The sequence below is a fragment of the Squalius cephalus genome (genome assembly GCF_949319135.1).
Source record: "Squalius cephalus genome assembly, chromosome: 2".
NCBI lineage: Eukaryota > Metazoa > Chordata > Actinopteri > Cypriniformes > Leuciscidae > Squalius > Squalius cephalus.
Window position 1 is genome coordinate 16,618,765 of NC_137123.1, and position 24,314 is coordinate 16,643,078.

Below are 24,314 nucleotides of genomic sequence, written 5' to 3' on the forward strand. Positions count from 1 at the left end.
TTACAGTTTAAATGTGCCATATCTTTTGCCAAATTAACACTGCAAAGTGATGCCTTTTGTCTTGCAGCAGAAGAACACCATTGAAAATGATCTGCCTGTAAATTACAGAAATACAGTTTACTCAGAAAATGTAAGTGTTGGATCATGTCATTTTTTTTTATTTTATGAAACAATACAAAACAAAGTTGTAATATTAACAAGGAAACACAGTAGAAACGTGATGTCATATCTGAGCTTTCAGGTAGTGCTCGTAATTGGCCCGCAGGAGGAACTCAAAGTACGGCTTTGATTTCAGACTCTCCAGCTCGTCTTCCTGCAGGAGATCCTTCACGTCAGGCAGGTACGACTGCAGAGAAACACCTGTGTGCACAAACACGAAACACACTCGCACTGTAAAATGTACTAAAGCAGGGCTCTTCATGCTTTGGATGTCAGATACTTCATATCTGCTAAAATCAAACCTTAAATAAGCCCTAAACCATCTGTAGCCACGTTTCCGTTACAGATTTGCGCAAAACTTTTGCGAGGTTTTCTATATGTTGATAGAAAACTATTGTGAAATGACGGCGTTTCCATTAACCGATGTTATGCGACTAAAGCGCAATGTTTTCCTCTCGCGATAAGTCATTCCAAACATCATGGCAATGGATGCTGGTAGGTTTATGTATATATCCCAGCCACCGCACTAGCCACTATTTTTAATGGATATTTTTAAATTATCCAAGCTTTAATGGCAAGGAAAACCCCTTATACTTGGGAGCGGGACATATGAGGTGTTTCTGTGTGTTTCTCCCTCATATCTGCTTCAAGGTCTTAATAAATTGTGCCATTTCTTTGTTGTTTAGGATCCAGTATTCCTGTGATTCTTTAGTCTTTTACGAGTTTAACAAAGAACTCGGTCTCGTCTTCTGTCCAAACATACCGCGTCATCTTTAAAGAATGATCGACTGTTACGTACATCAGGTGACTTGTAAATGCAAAAAAAAAAAAAAGTTTCCAATGCAGTTTTGGGAAATACTCCTTTTTCAAATTGCCTGAAAAACCACCCCATGTGGGCGTAAAAAAATATGGGAGTTTTTGCAAAATTGACGTGTTTCCATTGGGCGTATTTTCAATTCGCAATTTCAGTTTGCGCAATTTGAAGGGTAATAGAAACACGGCTACTGATATAACAAGAGTCGTCACCATACCTTCTTGAATGAGTTTCTGTAGGATCTTGATGAAAGTGCTGTCTCTGGCTGCTTCTAGAGGATCGTCATTATCATCAGAAGATGACCAACTGCAATCGAGAAATTAATCAGTGAGTCAATGCAAGACCATTAGGCGGCGTTCACCCTGCAAGCCTTAGTGCTCAGTTCTGATTTATTGCTCAGATCTGATTTTTCTTGTCAGGCTGTGTTCACATATTCTTGAAAATGTGGCAAATATCAGATTCAAGTGTGAACAGATCTCGATCCTGAACTGACCCACATGGAATTAAGTAAACACAGAGGTTATTGGAGTCAGCATTTATGTGTTGACTTATAAGGGAATGTGACATGGAAGCCAGGGAATTAGGAGGATGGAGATGAGGAGGAAGAGAGCAAAGTTTTTCTCATACAGTTTTTCCTCAAGGTTTCTTCGTAATACTGAGTGCAACAGCTCACCGTCCCTCCACTGACTGACTTCGCTGACATCTTCCATATTCACCAAGTGACCAAAGAACTACCGGTATGTAAAATCTTTGGAGGAGTGTAAAACATCTGACCTGTCTCGGATTTAGTACCACATATGGAAGTGGCCCAAATCAAGAGTCAAAAATGTGGTTTGTGCAGTTTAAACGGTCATAAAAAACAGATCTGAGTCTCAAATGAGCAAAAAGAGCAAACAAAGTGGCATTTAGGCAACTTTAGGATGTGTCAAGTAAAATCAAACATTCACCCACATGTATCTCATTTCAGTGAGTTTTATGATGCTCACCTCTCCTTCCAGTCTTTCTTTAAGGCTTTACTGAAGATCTCTCGTTTCAGGGCGTCAATTTCAACCACATCCTTCTACACATGATGAAAGCATATGAGAAACACGCGCTTCTGAAAGTAACTTCTATTTAAATGCTGTCTGTTATGTATTTACAGATACCTCCTCCAAGTACTCCAGCAGATCCAGAGCTTTCTTAAAGTCGTACTCGTTGGCGCCGCGGTTCTCGTCGCAGATGTACAGCTGGAGGAAGAGAGAAACGAGGTTGAGGAAGTCTGAGGGAATTACAGCGTGGTACAGCGTGTGTTTTACTCACAGTAATGAGGTTATGAGGGCTCAGCAGAGGCATGCTGTCTGGGTTCAGCTGCTTCTCGTCCAGCAGCTGTTTAGGAAGAGTCTCCTGATGAAGCAGAAACCGCTCCTGCTCCACTATATCTACACCAACACAACACAGTCATTTCAGAAAAGGTTTTTGCCGATGACATAACGGCGGGCTCAGGCGATTATTTGGAGAGGGAAATGCAGGTCAGATTTGTACCCAGCTGAATATGCTAACCATTAGGCCAGACGTACTAAGCAAAAACTACATTTGCTCCCCGTTTTGTACTAACACTAAAAATGCATATCAAGAAGAGAAAATATATATGCAATCCATTTTATATGGACTAAAGCAGGTTTAAAAGTCACCATGAAATCAAAACTATTTTATTTTATTAATGGAATATTGCCGTATTTATTATAAATTAATTATTTGTGCACATTATAATTTTATTTTAATTCATGTGCCTTATAATCTTTCATCAAAATAACTTCCCCCTCCTCTCACAGCATCTTCTCTCCTCTGATGATGCGTTTAGTGGCGTGAGGGCGGGGCAACCTGTCACTCACATGAGATCAGCCAATAGCAAACCACAACCATCCAATTTTGTTCCTCATGAACAAAATCAAGCCCCGCCCTGCATTTGTTCTTGTTCGAGAAGCAGTTTCACTCAGATATACGTCACAATAGTAAAGAACAGACTCTCAACTTCTGTTTCATGCAGTTTTCTGAACGCATATGAAGGCACATGACTGACCGGTGAGCTGTCTGCGGTGAACGGCTTCAGGCATGTCTGACGCGAGAGCCGTGAGTTTGCTGAGGGCCAGCAGGGTCTTCTTCTTGCTGAAGTATCGTGTCTCTGTGTTGGCCTGGCTGTACAGGGTACGATGGGCCTGTCGTGAAGAAAAAGCATTTTTAACACTTGTGTCAGGTGTGTATATATATATATATATATATATATATATATATATATATATATATATATATATAGTCACACAGTCAAACCAAAATTTATTCAAACACCTTCAAAATTTCTCACATTATCAGGTTATTCGCTATAGTTTAGAAAATGGTAATAAATTATGACAAGAACTCAGAGTTACCCAACCAACCCAACCAGTTACCAAGCAATGCTTCATTTTGTTTAGTCTGTAGTGTAAAAAGTTTGCATTAGCAATTACAGAAAAAACACTTCAGCAAAACATGGTCAGGTCAAAGTTTCTGAATAATGTCTGAATAATTTGAATTTGGTCCCAAATTTGTATAAATTTTAATGGTAGTCACTGATGAAGAATTTTTGGGTATAATATTTACTTTATTTTGCTATCCTCACTTGCATAAATGAACTATAGTGCCCTGCACCCACTAGTAAAAAAAATATATAAAAAATTATATCTGGGGTCTGAATAATTTTTGGTTTGACTGTATATGTGTGTGTGTGTGTAATAAGTGCCATCTCAAATTTTCTTCTATAATGACAATTTTTATCAAGCTCGTATATTTAAGTTCAGTAATTTCACTTAAATGACAATTCATAGGTCATTTTCATCGCCATTTAAGTTAAATTACTGAATTTAAATATACAAGCTTGACAAAAATGATAATTTTGCATCTGAACTCTTCATTCATATATATATATATATATATATATATATATATATATATATATATATATATATATATATATATATATATATATATGAAAATTTTCTTATAATTATCTATATATATAAATTAAGAGGTGCTCTTACTCTCTGATAGTCTTGCACATGTATGTCATGCAGCCAGCTGAGGTGATCGTGAGCCTGCAGGAAACTGGCCAGCTGATGGTGTGTTGCGATTGGCTGAGACAGCAGCTTCCCTCTCTTGCCTTTCTCCATGTACCAGCGGAACAGGAAGTCAGCGAAGTTCTACAGGGAACAGAGAGGACTGTGGGTAAATGCATTTGGCACAGGCTCTTTAATCTAACACAAGGACAGTTCTACAAATATTTAAATATTGTGCACTAGTCAAAAGCTACTTCAACTACACTATATAAACACATCTTCTGATAATACACTAAAAAGTTTGAAAAGAGGTTATTCAATGTTTCTGAAAGAAGTCTCTTCTGTTCACCAAGGCTGCGTTCATTTGATCAAATACACAGTAAAAACCATAATATAGTGAAATATTACTACAATTTATAAAGTTTGTTGAATATATTGCTTAATCAAAGCTGAATTTTCAGCATCATTACTCCAGTCTTCAGTGTCACATGATCCTTCAGAAATCATTCTAATATGATGATTTGATGCTCAAGAAACATTCACTATTATTATCAATGTTGAAAACAGTTTCATATTTCTGTGGAAACCCTGATACATTTTTTCCAGGATTCTTTGATGAATAGAAAGTTCAAAAGAACAGCTTTATTTGGAATAGAAATCTTTTGTAACATCATAAATGTCTTTACTGTCACTTTTGATTAATGTAATGCCTCCTTGCTTGCTGAATAAAAGTATTAATTGTACAGATGATCCCAGACTTCTGAGCAGTGATGCATGTGTTTGGGTTTGTTACCTGATCAGCGAATTTGACCATGTACTGCTGCAGTCGACTCTGGTTGTCCGTCCGCTCGCACAACTGCACCAATATGTCAAAGTCACAGTATTTCTCCGCCAGCGCTGCGACCCACTGATGCTGACCCAACTCCACTGAGAGAATCACACACAACACACACACACATGCATTAATCATACAATCTGGCCATTTAAACAGGAAAAGACCATCTGACCGACAGGTGAACCGACCAATCCCAGAATCACTCACAGAGAGGTGCGAGCAGCTCGGAGCGCTTCTGCGTGTACTCGTTCTCCAGCGCGTCGTAGCGCTCCTGTTGTCCGGCGCGGCGGAGAGACGTCAGCTGAGCCACGTACCCGCTCAACAGAGAGTCCAGCAGCGCCACCAGCTGCTCGCTCAGGACGGCACGCAGCTCTGCGTCAGCGTGAGGATACGCCGCGTGCAGGATCAGCTCGTGCTGCCGAGTGATGGCGCCCCGAACCCCACCGACTCCTCCCGAGGCTGAGAGGATTTTAGAATAATTTGTTACATTTATATAGTGCTTTTCCAGGTACTCTAGAATGCTTTGAATGGTGGGACGGCAGCCATACTGCGCCAGAACGCCCACCACACACCAGCTTACTGGTGGAGAGGAGACAGTGATGAAGCCAATCAGTAAATATGGGGATGATTAGAAGGCCATGATGGACAGAGGCCACTGGGCAAATTTGGCCAGGATGCCGGGGTTACACGCCTACTCTTTTACAAAGGACATCCTGGGATTTTTAATGACCACAGAGAGGAAGATGGACAAGCTATAACATCCATGTTGATGGAGAGCTGCTTTAGTGTTTGTAACATAAAAAGCACAGGAAGTGCTTTCAGTGGTGTGTGTGTGTGTGTGTGTGTGTGTGTGTGTGTGTGTGTGTGTGTGTGTGTGTACCTGTCCATGGGATGTACTCGGGCTCAGGGCTGCAGTTCTCTGGTCCTCTGTACAGAGATGCTTTGGATTCTCTGTACTGTGCTGCTGCTTGAAGCATTTCCTACCACACAAAACACGATGATTACTCATTTTAACAAACTCAGGAACCGGGAAGATGATGTGCAAAATATTCTCTTGGACCTCAAGAGTTTTATTGGCATCAACATCATTTTTGCAGCATCATAATGTTTGAAAACACCTGTGGCTTCTAAGCGCTCACAAAATACATTTCGTGCAAATGTATGCTACATGAATCCGGACAGATTTGAAAACAGCGTTTTAGTTTCAAAATGCTCTCCGTCCACATTAGCGTTTTCCAAAAGCTTCTCATCCACACTGAGACGTCGGAAAACGCTAAATTCTCCTTACAGCGCATGCGTAAACCCTTATAAACGCTCACTGAGATGATACAGACAGAAAGAAGACATAATCAAGTTATCATGCAATTCTTCTGACAGGATCATTTTATTTAGCTGATATCTCATTCACTGATGTGTCATTATATGTTTGGTCTAAATCGCGACTGCTCTCATGTTTTGCCGCAGGACAGTAAATGTGAGTGTATTTTCTATCATCTTTACCGGACTGTGATATGAAGAGTGTGCAAAGTAACTTATTTTAGCAACTGTGTGAAAGTGAACAGCACTTAACAGGCACAATACTGGTATAAACATGAATATCAATGGGCTCAATATGCGCCACATGACTAAACATGCGTCATTGTTTTTAAATACCTCAGTTTTCGTGGCTAAAATGGCGTCTCAGTGTGGACAGAAGGCCAAAATGGAGAGAAAAAGATGCGTTTTCAAATGAAAAGGTATTAATGTGGACAAGGCCTCAGATTTTCTCTCTTTAGGGAAAAAACCACAAGTACTTAGATATGTTGGACCTGGCACACTGATTTGACTGCATGATTAAATGAAGAGGTGAAAAAAATCTGGGCACCTTGACAATGTCATTGACGTTGAGAACGACCTCGGCCCACCTGGCGGCATCCGGATGCTCTTTTAAAGCTTTTTCCTCCTCATCCAACAGACACTCAAAGATGGAGGAGATCTGAGACACCTGGAGGGACACATATGAGATAAATACGTGCTCTTCATTGGAGTTTCGATGAACGCGGGGCTGAAGTCTCGCACCTCTCTGAAGAACACGTCTGCGGGCGTGAGGTTGGCTGATATCTCGGTGTTGTTCTTCTTCAGGGCTGATAGGATGGCTGTGTTCAACAGCTCGGGATGCTTGGCATGATGGTTCTTCAGCACGATGGCGGCCGAGAGCTTCTCTGCATGTTCGCATAGCAAGAGTCGCGTGGCCATCGGGGACGAGCGCACTGTTGTGGAAGTGAGGCGGTCTAGAAGACCTGTCTGTAGAGCAGACGGAGAGAAAAAACACTGCTGAAACCTGTGTGAGGAATGGAAGGTGTCTCACAGATTGTGTGTGTGTGTGTTGAGGAACCTGAAGCAGGAAGTCCATGAGGCAGCGGTGAGCTTTCATCTTATCCTCCAACTGATGCAGCAGGATTAGTGACGTCAGTGTAAATCCAGCGCCCTCTACAGGACAAAACACACAATCGTTTACACACTGACCAGGGTCCAAAATTAACAAATGTAGGATTTACCTTCTTAAATTTAACTTAGAAGTTTGTCTTTAAAAATCCATGTGACAACACATGTGAGCAATACCCTCCACAAAAAGACACAAAAGAAAAATACAAGTTTTCCTGATTTTGTGACAGGTGTATTTTGACCAGAAATTATCTCATGAATTTATTGACAAAAAAATGCCAAATAGTTAATAAATAAATAATTAATTCCACTCAAAAAAAAAAAAAAAAAAAAAAAAAAAAAAAATATATATATATATATATATATATATATATATATATATATATATATATAATTTTGGACTTATAATTTATACTTGTATTTTATTTAATTATTTGTGTTCAATGAATTTTAAATGTATACACATACATATAAAATGATAATATAGAATTCATTAAAAAGTAATAATAATATGAATTATAATGCATACATATGTTGTTTAATTCATGCAATTAATGATGCATTAAAATATTTAATGAAAAAATTAATGAAAAATATACTTTCATGGTTGGCAAGAATTATTTATGGTTCGGACGGTATAGATTTTCGGACGGTTGTGGTGAACTAATTTATCGGGCCAGACTGAAAGGCTGTGTCCCCATCACTCACCGTCAGGAACAGACTCAGCCCAGCGGGGGTCACACGCGGGGTAGTCATCCACCAGATCCAGATCAATCTGGGTCACAATGGCATCCAGCTCGGCAGCTCCCTCTCCATCGCTGGGGAAGAGCTCGTCCACCATGCTCTGAGCACCAATCAGATCGTGCCTGCAGATCAAACCACAGCGAATGACCTGTGAGCTACAGTCACTGGACAGAAGCGGCTGTGACATGAAGGAAACTCACCGGCAGAACTGGAGGAAAGCTTGCTTCAGCAGTTTAGTTTTGTCCTCCTGTGCCACCATGTCTATTTTGGGTGGGGTCTCTAACGGAGTGCCCTGAAAAGATGAAAAATATACATATATTTAATTTAACGTATAATACATTTTGAATACACCCACTAGAGCTGCACGATTCTGGTTAAATTGAGAATCATGATTTTTTTTTTTATTCAAATAAAGATCACGATTCTCCCACTATTCTGAACAGAACTGACATCTAAACAAAACAGCATGTAATTTCCTAGAGGTTCTGACAAAAAGTTAATTGCTGCGGTCTATTTAAAATGTTTAATTAATCTGAATTATTTGTAAAAAATGGGTTGAATGAATGATTCAACGACTCACTCATATATACTTCACTTGTTTCATTACTGGATGAATCAGCGTTTTTGAACAAATCTCTTGAATGAATGATTCAATGACAAATACATTTTTTAACAGTCACTTGTCGCCACCTACTGGTGTAATGATGTAATTAATACAATTGTTATTTGAAGCATCAAGTTACTTTCAAAAGGTGATTTACTCTATTTTGATCGCTACCGTAGACATCAGTGTTTATATCCGAACTATAAACTTATATCCCAGCAATTCTGTGATACTTCACGTCATTTAGGAATACGATTGTGTGAGTGTATGAATTGAGGTTGTGATCGTTTAACGATTAATCATGCAGCTCTAACACACACACACACACACATATATAATATTATGCACACTTTAATTAAATTGACTCCAGACCTCAGGTCCAGGTCCAGCCACCGAGGTGCAGAGCGAATCCTCCATGGTCTCAGGCAGGATGGAAGCGCTTTCTCTTGCTAAAATGGCAACCAGTCCACTGTTCTGAGAGAAAAACACCGGCAGACCGGCACACACCCCGCCGCCACGGATCCGGTCACCTGGAGAACAGAGCGAGATCAACTACAGGAGGAAGACTAGCTTCTTCGTTTGATCTGGCAGTCCGACGGATGTACCTGGAGAGTTGAAGGAGATCTTCTCCTCTGCAAGACCTCCGCGTCCCGCTCCAGTGCTGCAGGCGAACACCAGCTCCTCGTTATAGAGGTACGCAGCGGGACTCGACGGCTCGGGCAACACCAATCGTGTCTTCTGCAGCTCGTCCTCGCTCTGACGGACAAAAACGGTACAGAATTCATTCAGTTGTATTCCGTTCTCATGACTATAAAGGAGTAGTTCACTTCAGAATTCAAATTTCCTTATAATTTACTCACCCCCACGTCATCCAAGATGTTCATGTCTTTCTTTCTTCAGGCGAAAAGAAATTAAGGTTTTTGAGGAAAACATTCCAGGATTTTTCTATATGTAGTGGACTTCAATGGGGTCCAACAGTTTGAAGGTCCAAATTGCAGTTTCAATGCAGCTTCAAAGTCTCTACACGATCCCAGCCGAGGAATAAGAGTCTTATCTAGCCAAACCATCGGCCATTTTACAAAAATACTTTTTAACCACAAATGCTCGTCTTGCACTAGCTGTGATGCGCCACACATTACGTACTCATGTTGAAACGTCACGTAGGCGGAAGTACCGACCTAGTGTATACAAAGCGAATGTGCAAAGACTAGGTCAAATGCCATTTACAAAATAAATAAAAGGTAAAACAACAATGTCGGACCATTTTGGAGTTGGAGGAGAAAATGAGATGTTCGCCCTAACCTACATTTCTGAACCGGAACACGCGTGACCTTTCAAGGTGATTATGTAATGTGTGGCGCATCACAGCAAGTGCAAGACGAGCATTTGTGGTTAAAAAGTATATACATGTTTTTTTTTAAAGAAAACAGCCGATGGTTTGGCTAAATTAGACACGTTATTCCTCGGCTGGAATCATGTAAAGGCCTTTGAAGCTGCATTGAAACTGCAATTTGGATCCTCAACCCGTTGGACCCCACTGAAGTCCACTATATGGAGAAAAATCCTGGAATGTTTTCCTCAAAAACCTTAATTTCTTTTCGACTGCAGAAAGAAAGAAACGAACATCTTGGATGACGTGGTGGTGAGTAAATTATCAGGGGATTTTAATCCTGAAGTGAACTACTCTAATTCAAGAAGCGCTCAGTCTACACATTCAGATGATTTAACTATGGTTGAACGGTGTACCTGGAAGGGCGGGTTGTATCTGGTGACCTCCACAGTGAGCAGGTCTGGGGAGGGCGCTGTGTTTTCTGCAAGAGTGACCAGACAGAAATACGCCACGCAAGGAGTGTCGCCCGGGTGCCATGCTGCCGCCAACACCACCGGCCCCGCGCTGAGAAACACAGAGCATCGGCTGTTGACGTGCATGTGTATGTGCGCATTAGTTTCATTTGAACATTATATTCAGCACTCACTTGCTGTACTGCATGTCCAGGTAAGAGACATTCACTCCTTTCTTGATCTCGGAGTAGTTGCTTTCCGAGTCCTAGAAGACAAGTAAATGATATTATTAAACCTATACATGTCATTTCATAGGAAGACTAAATGCTTTATTCAGCAATGATGCACTAAATTAATCAAAAGTGACAGTAAAGACATTTATAATAAAAATTCTGTTCTTTATAACTTTCTATATTCAAAGAATCCTGAAAAAATGTATCAGTTTCATGAAGCTAAATGTGATGACTATTTTCAACATTGATAATAAAATGTTTCTTGAGCATCAAATCATCATATTAGAGTGATTTCTGAAGGATCATGTGACACTGAAGACTGGAGTAATGATGCTGAAAATTGATCACTTATCATTTTATCATATATTCACATAGAAAACAGTCATTTGAAACTAATAATATTTCACAAAATACAATATCATCAGTCATCACATATAGCACATTTCTATAGAATTCTAAAAGCTTCTGATAAATGTCTCTGACCCAGATGGCGTCGGTGATGCTGTCTGTGATGATCTGATTGGTGCTCCAGCTCAACACCTGCGTCTCACCGTTCTCATCCACCTCCCATTTACTGAGGCCACACGAGCTGAGGGAGTACAGACCGCCGGTCTCCTTCGCCCACAACACACTGAACACCTGAGCAGAGAAACATCCCGTCACCGCTTGAGCAAATCAAAGGCAGGATCTGGATCTAACGGTACTGACGGTGAGGTCGGCTGGCTGGCCGCGGATGCCGAACAGGCTGGAGACTCTGCGCCCGATCCCCGACAGCATCCCCTGGCCCTGCTGAACCGGCCTCTGGTGCAGTTTACCGGAGGAGTCCGGGGCGAGCCGGAGCAGGTGCCCGCGGTACGATGACACGATGAAACTACCGCCCTGAAAGAGCAAGAGGAACAGATCATGGAAGAAGAGAAACGAAAATAAAAGTCCTATAATACAAGTAAAGGATATTATACAAGCACGATCCCCACAAACAAGTGCATATATATATATAAACTAGGGGTGTAACAATATATCGTGTCACAATATATCACAATACAAAAAAGCATCAATATGTATTGTGTACAGAGTTTTTAGTGTCAGTACTACATTAAACTACTATATATAATGTTGAGTATAATGTATAATAATGCAATGGGGGAATATTTGTGTGTCTTGATAATGCCAAATGCTCTTATGTTACCAGTAAAAGTGGCCTACATTATTTTAAATATATCTAGTCAGTGACAGAGTACAAGCATATTTGTCTAAAATAATTCAGTATTTTCAGCTTCAGAATCATGAATATTTTTACTCTGGTGTCTCTATTGTCCTGTGCATTGGGGTTTCCAGCACCAAGTCCAAACCGATTCATTTACACCCACAATGTAATATCAAATTTAGTTCTTTATTCAACAAGACATTTTTTGTTAACCTTTTACCATATGTCTTGGAGAATCACAATAATATCGTATTGTGAGTTCAGTATCGTGATATGAGGGTATCGTTACACCCCTACTATATATATGTGTGTGTGTGTGTGTGTGTGTGTGTGCACACTTTGAGATCACATACAATATTTTGATTGTATTTATGAACAATATGGACCTCTTATAGGACTCTTACACTGCCTGATTGCCCACCTTAACAGCTGCGGTGTAGTTGCACAAGTGTTCACCCAGGTCCAGAGAGATCTCAGTGTAAGTCCCCTCGTGAGCCAGACTGGGCCAGAACCGGGCCGAGCCGTCCGGAGACACGGCCAAAGCGCTGATGGACTGTGAAAAACACATGTGCATAGAGTTGCATCATAGGGTTTAAAACACACTTTTTATTCAGTAATATTATGGATTTGACTGCACTGACACTATAAATTAAGACCAAGTCACCAAGAAATCAAAATGGATAATTCTTGCCATTTTAGGGAATACCGCAGTATTATGTGCAATCAAAACAATTCCCCTCCCTCTTGCATCTTCTCTCCTCTGATGATGCGTTTACTGGCATGAGGGCGGGGCGACCTGTCACTCACATGAGATCAGCCAATAGCAAACCACTACCATCCAATCAATTCCCCATGAACAAAATCAAGCCTACATTTGTTCTTGTTTGAGAAGCAGTTTCACTCAGATATACGTCACAATAGGGAAGAATCTTGCAACCCTGACACAGTTATTGAACTAAACTAACACTGAACTGACATGATCTAAATACAGGCACCTTTCTGTTCTTTAGAGCTGCTTTACAGCTGAAATTGAATTGATCTCATATTTAATGAAGTTTGCATGATTGATTCTGTTATTGTCCTGTATTGTATAAAGCGCTATCTAAATAACGGTGACTTGACTCTAAATCTCCAGTGGTGACGTTCAGAGATGCGGGATCTCACCTGTATGGTTGCGTGATCGAGCGGACCGGAGGAATTGATGGAGATGAGATCAGCGCTGTACGCAAACTCACTGGACGGCAGCTGGAGGTCTTTACACACTGACAGCTGCAATCACAGCAAACACATAAAGTTCATGCAAACTGTCACGGCAGCAACTTCAGCACCAAACAATAGTGTCTCTTTCTGACCTTTGCCACAGATGTCTGAGACACTTTCCAGACGACCAGATGCTCTCCACAAACCATCCACGCCCAACCGGACGCCTCCACCTTCACAGAGATCTGATCGTCCACTGCAACAGACACAATATTATACATCAAGAAGCCTCTGAACCAATATTAACAATGAATCTGCTTTCAAAGACTAGTGATCTGCCTTGGTCCAGTGCCTAAAATGCCACCCAAGTAGACAGATTGCCAGGTTTTGAGACACAGGTCTAGGTAAAGTTAAAGACACCACTCTTTACCATCAGCCATGGTCAACGCCTCCATGACTTTGACAGGTAGAGATGATCCGAAAGTCTGAACGTCAAAATTACACGAATCAACAACGGCATGACTCTGAACTCGCGTGGGAGTAGATCTGGAGAAAGAAGAGAGATGCTCTCACAAACCAGCTCGAAAACAAATGCAAACTTTTTTTTGTACATTATGGAAACTGCTGGTCATATTCAGTATTAATTGAAGAAAAAAACCATCGCAACTGGATATTGAATATGTTTGTATTTATGTATTGTTAAATGTTTCGCAATCATAAAAGTGCAGAGAAACCAGACTAATTTGCTAGTTGCTGGTCACCATGTAGTTTCTAAAAAACAGACTGAAACTTGAATATGAATAATAATTATATATATATATAGAATTTAAAGATTTAATGCATTACAAAACTCTGTTATAACAACAAAAGTGCAGTGATAATACCATGGTACGCGATATAATATATATATACACACACACACACACACACACACACACACATATATATATATATATATATATATACATACGAACTATGATACCATATTTATGTACTACAGTGTTTACATGATTATCCAACATGTCACACGAGAATATATAGATACCTTTTTGTGGGAGAATATTTTCAGAGAAATTTTTGAATGGTTTCTCGAGGTTCTTGTTCAGATTTACACGTACACAACGCAGTCACTCAGTGTGTTTACAGTGTTTTACCTGGCCGTGACAGCGGAGCGGCGTGGAGAGAACAGATGCCCGGGCTGGACGGCGCTCACACTCCTCCGACCCCCGGTGCGAGGCGCCTGTCTGCGGCCTGAGCTCGGTGTGCCGCGGGGAGTGAACATACTGGACCCACGATCTGTTTACCAGGGACAGAAACTCATTCAAAGGCAACGAGAAACGCGATAAACTTTGGAAAAACCTTTTACCGCGCGCTCACTACAGTCAAGCGCACACAATATGCGTCATTCAAACGCGCATGCGCTCATGCTGCTGCTACTGAGTGTGTGTGGTTGAGACATTAAACTGATCCTGGGTCAGCGTTTCACGACAGGCGCTTGAAAATCGCACATTATATGTGAGGTTGTGTAGTTTCACTTCACTCTAAAACAGTTTTAGCTTTTTACTGAAATTCAAATATGCAAAATATTAAACTGGAGCATATTATAATAACAAATGTGTCTGCACCAAAATGAGTCAATCTCAGCATGGTATTAAATATAATTTCTCATTTATTTCTGTACTTTATACTACAGTGAAACATATCTCTCATTTTTCAATCTCCATGGATGCGCGTGTCGTTGCTCTAGTTGGAGATTAATATTTTGTAAATAAAGTGGTAAAATGTGTATTTTTAGGCAAATAAAGCACTTGCGTCGTTTCATAAAATTGAGGTTAAACCACTGGAGTCACAAGGATTACTTTAATGATGTCTTTACTCATTACTTTACTCACTTTACTTTCAATGGAGGGACAGAAAGCTCTCAGATTTCATAAAAAATATCTTCATTTGTGGTCTGAAGATGAACGAAAGTCTTACAGGTTTGAAACGACAGTAATTAATGACAGAATTTAAAAAAACCTTTCCGTTCCTTAAAGTAGTTTTATCGGGTCGACGCGCTAGAGGGCGCTGTGCAGCGCGTGCGATCTCCGCGCGCCGTCAGTGCACGCGCAGAAGAAGAGGGCGCGCGACCAATGGAGCAGCGGTGGAGAGTTGCGGTCTTCTTCTGATCACTTCATCTATGGCTTAAACGAGGACTTTTCTCTAGGACTGTCGTACACGGAATATGCAGTAGGTGTTGAAAATCTTTACCAAACTGTAAAGCACATATAAACCGGAATGACTCAGGTGTATTTGAGATTAGAGTGTGCAGAAGTGGGATGATGAGCTCAGTCATTGAGGCCGCGCGTAAATTTGGACCTGCAGGATTTATTACAATTATAAATCTTATCTAAGGATAACTAATGAATAGATATGTGGTTTGGCTTGTCCGCTCACCTCCCATTGACTTAACTTACCAGTAAAGTAACCAGCTGTGAATGGCTGTGTCTCAACATCTTAACGAACTGTCTTTCTACACAGCGTTTTGAGGCATTAACTTATAGTCCTAAAGCGCCTTTATTTTATAATAAAGCGCCTTTATTTTATAATTTTATTTTAAATCAAATAGAATGTTCGAATATGCCTATCATACGCAGACATTCGATCGACATATTGATTCGAATGTATGAACGCGCCGCGCAAAGAATGTTCGAACGCGCTTATGATGATGATCAAAAGTGAATCGAACGTTCAAATCGAATGTTAAAACACGTGATGCATTAAAATCGAATCAAATATTCACGCATACTTACGATTCTCTAAAATTCAGTCAAATATTCGATAATGTTTATGATTTTCTAACGTCAAATCAAATATTCAAACAAGGTTATGATTCCCTAGAATCGTATCAAATGTTCGAGCATGCTCATGATTCCCTAAAATTAAATTAAATCAGATATTTGAGTGTGTATGATGCTCTTATATCAAGTCAAATATTCAAGCCTGCTTATGATTCTCTAAAATCAAATCATATATTTGAGCATGCATGTTTATGATTCATTAAAATTGAACCAATTATTCAAGCATGCTTATGATGGCCTAAAATTGAATCAAATATTCAAGCATGCTTTCTTAAAACCATATCAAATGTTTGAGCATGCTCATGATTCCCAAACATTGAATCAAGTATTGAAGCGTGCAATCCGTGCATATGATTTTCTACAATCAAATAATATATTTAGGCATGCATATATACGATTCATTCAAATTTAACCCCAACACATGTTTATGATGCCCTAAAATCAAGTCTTCAAGCATGCTTATGATTCCCTAGAATCACATTAAATATTCAAGCATGGTTATGATTCCCGAAAACTGAATAAAATTTTCAAGTATATGCTTATGATTCTCTAACATCAGGTCAAATATTCAAGCGTGCCGTGCATATGATTCTTTAAAAATCATATATTTCAGCATGCACTTATATGATTCATTAAAATTGAACCAAATATTCAAGCATGTTTATGGTGCCCTAAAATTGAATCAAACATTCAAATTGATATGATTCCCACTGATTTGTTTCAAGACACAGCCAGTCAATAATGTGAATTATTCACATTATTATTATTATTGTCATTTTTCTCATTGTATGGCCTGCAGTGAATCGCTGTTGTGACCGCAGACGCATGATTGTATATGTGATGATCTCTCTTCAGGAGATGAAGCGGGTCCGGACGGAGCAGATCCAGTACGTGGTGACCCAGTACCTGAAGAGGAGACAGTACACAGACACTGATGGCTCTCTGAAGGGGGCCAAACTCTCCCAGTCCGCGGAGGAGATGGCTGCCAGTCTGACGGGTGACTGAACTTAAATAAACCCTGAATAATAGTAATAGTGGCGGGCAGATCGAGGAACACTGAAACAGATGTGTCGACATAGGCGTAATTTGCGGGTGGGACATGTCCCCACCACTTTTTGCCAGGGTTCGATATTGTCCCCACCACTTTTTGAAACATTTCGCGGCACGAATGTACCAATTCTACAAATAAATAAAACATCTCCAGTTAACTGGCAGAGCATTCATTTCGTTCGTTTTTTAAATAAGAGACGATCTAGTGCTGAAATGTGTTTTTTAAATAAGAGACGATCTAGCGCTGAAATGTGTTTTTTAAATAAGAGACGATCTAGCGCTGAAATGTGTTTTTTAAATAAGAGACGATCTAGCGCTGAAATGTGTTTTTTAAATAAGAGACGATCTAGCGCTGAAATGTGTTTTTTAAATAAGAGACGATCTAGCGCTGAAATGTGTTTTTTAAATAAGAGACGATCTAGCGCTGAAATGTGTTTTTTAAATAAGAGACGATCTAGCGCTGAAATGTGTTTTTTAAATAAGAGACGATCTAGCGCTGAAATGTGTTTTTTAAATAAGAGACGATCTAGCGCTGAAATGTGTTTTTTAAATAAGAGACGATCTAGCGCTGAAATGTGTTTTTTAAATAAGAGACGATCTAGCGCTGAAATGTGTTTTTTAAATAAGAGACGATCTAGCGCTGAAATGTGTTTTTTAAATAAGAGACGATCTAGTGCTGAAATGTGTTTTTTAAATAAGAGACGATCTAGTGCTGAAATGTGTTTTTTAAATAAGAGACGATCTAGTGCTGAAATGTGTTTTTTAAATAAGAGACGATCTAGCGCTGAAATGTGTTTTTTAAATAAGAGACGATCTAGTGCTGAAATGTGTTTTTTAAATAAGAGACGATCTAGCGCTGAAATGTGTTTTTTAAATAAGAGACGATCTAGTGCTGAAATGTGTTTTTTAAATAAGAGACGATCTAGCGCTGAAATGTGTTTTTTAAATAAGAGACGATCTAGCGCTGAAATGTGTTTTTTAAATCAAGTGATCAAAGTGCTCGTTGCCGCTGCGATCAGTGGCGCGGATACAGTGTTTTCTCGTGTGGCTCGCGCACACGCCACACTGTCTTCACTCGGACGCGCGCTTCAATCCGTTGCGGATACTCTCTATTTGTTCTGGTGAAATCACAAAACATAATGCACACAAACGTGTCCCTGCTTGATATACAACCACTGATTAACATAATCGGTTTTGATGAGAAAAAAAACAAAACTATTTGAGTGCGGACTAGAACCCAGAAGCTCTGACATGGTAGGCGAAAGTTCTACCACTGGACCATTAAGGTAAACGTCCTTCAAAAAGGCGGATCTATGTATTTATTCACATGAAAATTCTCGGCACTGATAAAATTAAGTTACATCTCATTAAACGACAAATTAAACCCTGTGTAGCCTACTATTTAAATTGATTGCTGGACATCGTAATGTTATTTTACATATATCTGATTTAGCATTTTATTAGCAACCACCACCCCACCTGTCCCACCCACTTTTTAAAACAAAGTTACGCCACTGTGTGTCGAGGCTTCGAAACAATCACCCCTAGTGGTCAGAACAGTGTAAATGCAACAAGAAATCAGGCCAAACATGCATAAAACACCTTTTACAAATCAAATGCAATTATCTAATCATCTAAAGATTATCAAGTGTCAGGGTTTGTTTTGTTTGTTCTATGAATGGCTCAGCTAAACTGGCCAAGAAGAGACTTTTAACTACCATTATTATATTAATGTCTAATTAAAACAGCTACAAATGTATAAAACTGATCAGAGATCAGGTAAAACCCACAGACACTTGTTCATTGGTTCTCAGTGACTCCTCATAGTTCATGGGTTGACAGATATCATCATCACCCCTTAAAATTGTGTTTTGAAAGGGTTATGAAGCCTCATCACGTGACTCTGGCAATTTGATACACGCTTCGAACCATTGATTCGGAACAAAAGATTCGTAAAGGTTTCGAAGCTTCATGAAGCAGTGTTTTGAAATTGCCGTCACTAGTAATAGCGAAGCTCATCTCCACCATTTCTCTCTCTTCCTGTCGTGTGCAGTTCAGACGGAGTCGAGCTGTGCGAATGTGGTGTCCGCCGCCCCGTGTCAGTCAGACCCGCAGCAGTACGAGACCCAGTTCTCCAGACTGCGCTCCTTCCTGCTGGGTGAGACATGAGACGCACACAATGCTTTAATCCACGGGGGGGGAGCGCTCTTGTTTTAACAACCATTCTCTGTGTCTCAGAGGCCGAAGCACCGCTAGTGAAGGAGGTGAGCGGCGTCTTGTTTCCGCTCTTCCTCTACCTGCACTTGGACATGGCGCGATGTGGCCTGAAGGGGGCGGTAGACTCGTTCTACGGGCGCTTCCACTCGCTCTTCCAGCAGGACCCTGAGCAGAAAGCCATCGTGGACCTGCTACGAGGAGCCCTCACACTGCAGGTCCGTTGATTTTACTATTAAAAAGTGTGTTTTAGTTGTTATATCAATCATTTTATCCCTTAAAACTCATCTTTGATCACCAAAATGACACTTTTAGATGTTTTTTTTCCTTCTTGATGCCTTAAAACAGCTTGAATGTAACTCTACACCCTTGCCTCATTTAGTATACACGGTTCTATGAATATGCAAATGAGCCCTGCCTCCACTCACTCACTCAGCTCAGAGATCCACTCGTTGACGATCACACGTTGATCTGATTGGTTACAAGGTAGTTTGTGACGTCAGAAACACCAGCGATTTCAAAGCGTGTTTTTGAGACTGTCTTTGGTTCACTGCAGTTTTAAGGAGAAAATACTCAGCAATGGTGTCGACTTATGAATTTGCACATGGTTTGTCTTAAAGCATATTAAAAACACCACATAGACATATAAACAACATTAAAAACTTGATTTTCACCACAGGGGGGGACTTTAACAGTTCACTTAGTTTGCATGCATTTTGTTTTCTTGCTTTCTACTCTTTCTGTGTTTTGCTGCTAAATTATAATAAACAAAAAAATGAATTCAACAATCCACACTGGAAATGGGTCAAGTAGAGCACATTGCATGCAGTGTTCCAAGCCAGAAGGGAAGTTGTAATGCTGGAACCTTTTCTTTTGTCTTCCAGGATGTGACCTCTAACCCTAAACTCTGCTCCCTCCTGGATCACAAGTACGTGGTGCACCTGACGGATCAAGCGTACAGTTACCTGCTGCGATACCTGCAGAGCGACGACAACAGCGCCATCTGCTGGGTGCTCAGCACACATGTGAAGGTATGAGCCTGACAGGAAGTGCTCAAAGAACCTGACCTACAGTCAAACCAAGATGTATTCAGACACCTTCAGCATTTCTCACATTATCACGGTTTATTCGCTATAGTTTAGAAAATGGTAATAAAATATGACAAGAACTCAGAGTTATCAAATCAGTTGATATTTCACTGGTTTTGTCCATCGTTCTGTTAGACTGTCTCATAAATGAATTATGTTGAATATCTATCAGCTGTTAAATTTAAGATAATACCAATTAGATAATACCAATTTAGGTCAACAAATTACCAAACGATGCTTAATCTTGTTCAGTCTGTGTGTAAAAAGGTCGCATTAGCAATTAAAGAAAAAACACTTCAGCAAAACAAGTGTCTGAATAATATTTGGTCCTAAATTTTTATAAATTTTACAGGTATGAAGAATTTTTGGGTATAATATGTCACAGTTTACTTTATTTTGCTATCCTCTCTTACATAAATGAACTATAGTGTCCTGCACACACTAGTAAAAAAAAAAATCAAAATGATATCTGGTGTGTGAATAATGTTTGGTTTGACTGTACAGTATTTGGGCTCATGCCTGTTTTCTCAGGTGGAGGTGACGGCATCGCGCCGAACCGACTACCAGCTGTACGGCGCAGGGATCGGAGCGGGAAACACCACCTCCACTCCCTCTTCCTCCACGACATGGGCCGCCCTGGATGGGTCTGAGGGGGCGGAGCCTGTGGAGGTCACGGCGGGGTTGCCGCAGAACGAGGCGGCGCTGGAAACGCTGCAGGACTGCATAAAGCGCGTGCGAGAAGGTTCGCCGTCACTCACCACCGTCTGCTTCTACGCGTTCCAGCACACGGATCAGCTGCTCAACACGGCCGAGGTGTCGGCGGACAGCCGTCTGCTAGCGGCGGGCTTCGATAACTCTGCCGTCAAGCTGTGGAGTCTGCGGGCCAGGAAGCTGAAGGCCGGGCCTCACTGGGCCGATGTGTCCCGAATAAGACTCGCCTGTGATGTGCTGGAGGAGGAGGTGAGTGACAGCTGTCAATCTCTCTTGTTTTGGCTAGCTGATGATGTGTTCATTCATAGAATCAGCATGTGCACATCTAATCAAGTTCAAGTTGGTTTGCTTCTTGAGCACATTTAAAAACCAAAGACATCAATGTACAACAATAGAAATAAAAATACACAGAAATTGAGGGGGGAAAAGTTAAAGGGTAATTTACGAGACACATCCTCGGATCCATTAGCGCCTGCACTTAGCCATTCGGCTGATATCTCTAAATAAGCTCTAACTTTAATAATGTTCGACCAAGGGAAAAAAGCTTCTTATTGGGACGATAATGATAACATTAAAAATGACTGTATATCGGCCGATACCGATATGGTGGCCGATATATCGTGCATCCCTAACCTTGTCATTGACATGTATTTTCGTTTCCAATCAGGCAGATGACGAGGACGCCTCGGGCAGCGAGATAAAGACCCTGCGCGCTCACAGCGGCCCGGTGTATCGCACGGCGTTCCTGACGGACGGCTCCGGCCTGCTGTCCTGCTCGGAGGACTCCACCGTGCGCTTCTGGGATCTGACCAGCTTCACGAACACCGTCCTGTACCGTGGCCACGTGTACCCCGTGTGGGACGTGGACGTCAGTCCCTGCAGCCTGTACTTCTCCACGGCGTCCCACGACCGCACCGCGCGCCTCTGGAGCTTCGCGCGCACGTACCCGCTCCGCGTGTACGCCGGACACCTCTCAGACGTCGACTGCGTCAAATTCCACCCCAACTCCAATTACGTGGCGACGGGTTCGACGGATAAAACCGTGCGCCTGTGGAGCACCCAGCAGGGGGCGTCAGTGAGGCTGTTCACCGGGCACCGCGGCCCCGTGCTCTCGCTAGCGTTCTCGCCCAACGGGAAGTACCTGGCGTCGGCCGGAGAGGACCAGAGACTGAAGCTGTGGGACCTGGCGTCCGGGAGCCTGTTTAAAGACCTGCGCGGTCACACCGACAGCATCACCAGCCTGTCCTTCAGTCAGGACAGCAGTTTGGTGGCCTCCGCCTCCATGGACAACTCTGTGCGCGTGTGGGACATCCGTAACGCACACGGCTCCGCCCCCACCGACGGCTCCAGCAACGAGCTGATTGGACAATACACCGGGAGCACTAGCAATATCCTCAATGTGCAGTTCATGGCATGCAACCTGCTGTTAGTGACGGGCACTGCGCTGGAGAAACAGGAGCAATGAGGGAGTGTCACTCTCAGCAAAACATGTCCAGGGCATATTTCACCCCAAAATCACATCAATTATATTTTGTGCAAGTAAAATGACACCTTTTTATGGAAGCTTGTTTCCACCACTGAATAATAAATAAATAATAATAATTGCGACTTTTTATCTCACAATTCGGACTTTTTTTCTCACAATTCTGACTTCATATATCGCAATTGTGAGAAAAAAAGTCAGAATTGTGAGAAATAAAGTCGCAATTCTGAGAAATAAAGTCACAATTGCGTGATATAAAGTCGCAATTGCGAGAAAAAAAGTCAGAATTCTGACTTTATAACACGCAATTGCGACTTTATTTCACTCAATTCTGACTTTATATATCTCGCAATTCTGACTTTATATCTCGCAATTCTGACTTTATAACACACAATTGCGACTTTATTTCACGCAATTCTGACTTTATAACTCGCAATTCTGAGAAATAAAGTCAGAATTGCGAGATGTAAACTCGCAATTGTGAGATAAAAAGTCGCAATTATCTTTTAAAATGTTTTATTCTGTGGCGGAAACAAGCTTCCATACCTTTTAGCACCATTTAAACATTGCATCATGACAAACTCATTCCCGAGTTATCATAGTTGTAATGCAAGGTGAGATATTCAAATGGTTAAGTGTTTATGATGGTGTAATAATTTGATTTAAGTAAATAATCGAGCTCATAGCCCTCATTACTTTTATATATATATTTATGTATAACACAATAATTGTGAATGAATTTTACTGAAAAATTCTGCTATTATTTATCAATTCATAACAATTCACTGTATTTTTCTAATCTTTGTTAAAGCACAACAAATACTACCTTGATGTGTAAATATTTATTATTATTATTAATATTGCAATGAGAATTTGGTTGGCAAACGTGTTTAAGTAGTCACAATCTTAATGATACTAAGAGGCTTTAAAATATATTTTCTTTTTCTTGTGAAATATGTCCCGGACATGTTCATGGACAGGTCTAGTGAGATTCACCCTTGTGTGTTTTGTAAAGCCGGAGTGTTTTCCTTCATTTTTGGTTCTGCTGTCTGTTAATGCCTCTTGAGGTCAGAGGTGCATCCTGCTGTTTTCATATAGATGTAAATATTAGATAAGTTTGGTCATTATTTCCATGTCTGGATTTTTCAGCTCCGTTGTGATATTGCTGTTTTGTTGATGGCCCATGTTTATAAAGGTAATTCTGGAAGAACATTCAACACAAACAGGATTCATTCTACTTGATCAATCCCTATATCCTTGTTTTGTTTCACATGGCATTTGTTTCACTTGTTATAGTTTAACATGGCATCTACCCAGTTCCCTACAGATTGAGTTTACCAAGTTTTCTCATTAAAGGCAAGTTGAGATTAGTTTTGCTACAACAAAATAAAAACTTCCCTATGAAGGTTAAAAAAAACCAAGATGAATTTACACGCTAGCTTTGTCTGTTGTTGCCTGTTGAACAGAGTAACTCATGGATAAATGATGTGTCTCATTGAATCTGATTTCGCAGTTATGCAGTTGGTTTTGTATGAAGTCGAGTTCCTCCGTCTCCAGCACTATCTTTTTGTGTCCCTGGTGGTCAACAACACAATCATGGGATTTTCGTCTGGAACTGCGAAGACAAAAAAAAAAAAGACTTTTGTATCTTATTTGTATTGCTTCCTTGAAAAGAAATGATTTTGCATCATTCTGATACTTGTAAATATATTTTTGTAACATTTCTCGGCTGTCCCGATCTCATTTTTGATGTTGCAAATCTGATTATTACCATTCTAGTACAGTAACACCACAGTGAAGTCCCGGATCCGCCTCCTCACAAACAGGCGTGGTTGCTTTCACCCTAACCAGTTTCTGCTCT

The 24,314-nt window shown here is 40.7% G+C and overlaps 2 protein-coding genes and 1 long non-coding RNA gene across 4 annotated transcripts in view; 2 read left to right on the forward strand and 1 right to left on the reverse strand.

Moving 5' to 3' along the window:
- The window catches only part of LOC307173809, a 16,267-nt gene extending 14,557 nt beyond the window's left edge, over positions 1 to 1,710 (forward strand). Inside the window, exons 4-5 of the long non-coding RNA XR_013823910.1 lie at positions 68 to 130; positions 242 to 1,710. This is a non-coding gene — a long non-coding RNA (uncharacterized lncRNA). The remainder of the gene's footprint in view (positions 1 to 67; positions 131 to 241) is intronic.
- Positions 128 to 14,481, reverse strand: nup133 (nucleoporin 133). Its single transcript, XM_079897201.1, has 26 exons — positions 14,222 to 14,481; positions 13,498 to 13,613; positions 13,220 to 13,323; positions 13,032 to 13,136; positions 12,289 to 12,420; positions 11,372 to 11,542; positions 11,147 to 11,302; positions 10,625 to 10,695; positions 10,395 to 10,542; positions 9,254 to 9,404; positions 9,021 to 9,178; positions 8,245 to 8,336; positions 8,009 to 8,166; positions 7,251 to 7,345; positions 6,935 to 7,159; positions 6,741 to 6,860; positions 5,757 to 5,856; positions 5,084 to 5,335; positions 4,835 to 4,968; positions 4,027 to 4,185; positions 3,033 to 3,168; positions 2,273 to 2,391; positions 2,119 to 2,199; positions 1,960 to 2,033; positions 1,191 to 1,279; positions 128 to 360 (listed from the first exon to the last, which is right to left on the reverse strand). The coding sequence occupies exons 1-26, from the start codon at positions 14,347 to 14,349 to the stop codon at positions 224 to 226; spliced, it is 3,411 nt and encodes a 1,136-aa protein (XP_079753327.1). The 5' UTR covers positions 14,350 to 14,481; the 3' UTR covers positions 128 to 223.
- A 678-nt stretch (positions 14,482 to 15,159) lies between these two features.
- On the forward strand, positions 15,160 to 24,177 carry taf5l (TAF5-like RNA polymerase II, p300/CBP-associated factor (PCAF)-associated factor). Of its 2 annotated transcripts, none has more exons than XM_079852707.1 (7): positions 15,160 to 15,296; positions 16,763 to 16,904; positions 19,011 to 19,115; positions 19,196 to 19,389; positions 20,056 to 20,202; positions 20,791 to 21,219; positions 21,638 to 24,177. In XM_079852707.1, exons 2-7 carry the CDS (start codon positions 16,766 to 16,768, stop codon positions 22,433 to 22,435), a joined length of 1,812 nt encoding a protein of 603 aa, XP_079708833.1. In that variant the 5' UTR covers positions 15,160 to 15,296; positions 16,763 to 16,765; the 3' UTR covers positions 22,436 to 24,177. The 2 variants fall into 2 exon arrangements, with proteins under 2 accessions (XP_079708833.1, XP_079708832.1); XM_079852706.1 differs by having other exon boundaries at positions 15,224 to 15,300; positions 21,638 to 24,170.
- Positions 24,178 to 24,314: the final 137 nt, after the last annotated feature.

Coding starts and splice junctions, on each gene's coding strand:
- nup133 (XM_079897201.1), bottom strand. CDS start 14,349: ATGTTCACTCCCCGCGGCACACCGAGCTCAGGCCGCAGACAGGCGCCT. Junction 12,421..13,031: donor TCGATCACGCAACCATACAG/GTGAGATCCCGC, acceptor TGTTTTTCACAG/TCCATCAGCGCTTTGGCCGT. Junction 361..1,190: donor ACAGAAACTCATTCAAGAAG/GTATGGTGACGA, acceptor TTGTGCACACAG/GTGTTTCTCTGCAGTCGTAC.
- taf5l (XM_079852707.1), top strand. CDS start 16,766: ATGAAGCGGGTCCGGACGGAGCAGATCCAGTACGTGGTGACCCAGTAC. Junction 19,390..20,055: donor GAGGAGCCCTCACACTGCAG/GTCCGTTGATTT, acceptor TTTGTCTTCCAG/GATGTGACCTCTAACCCTAA. Junction 20,203..20,790: donor TGCTCAGCACACATGTGAAG/GTATGAGCCTGA, acceptor CTGTTTTCTCAG/GTGGAGGTGACGGCATCGCG.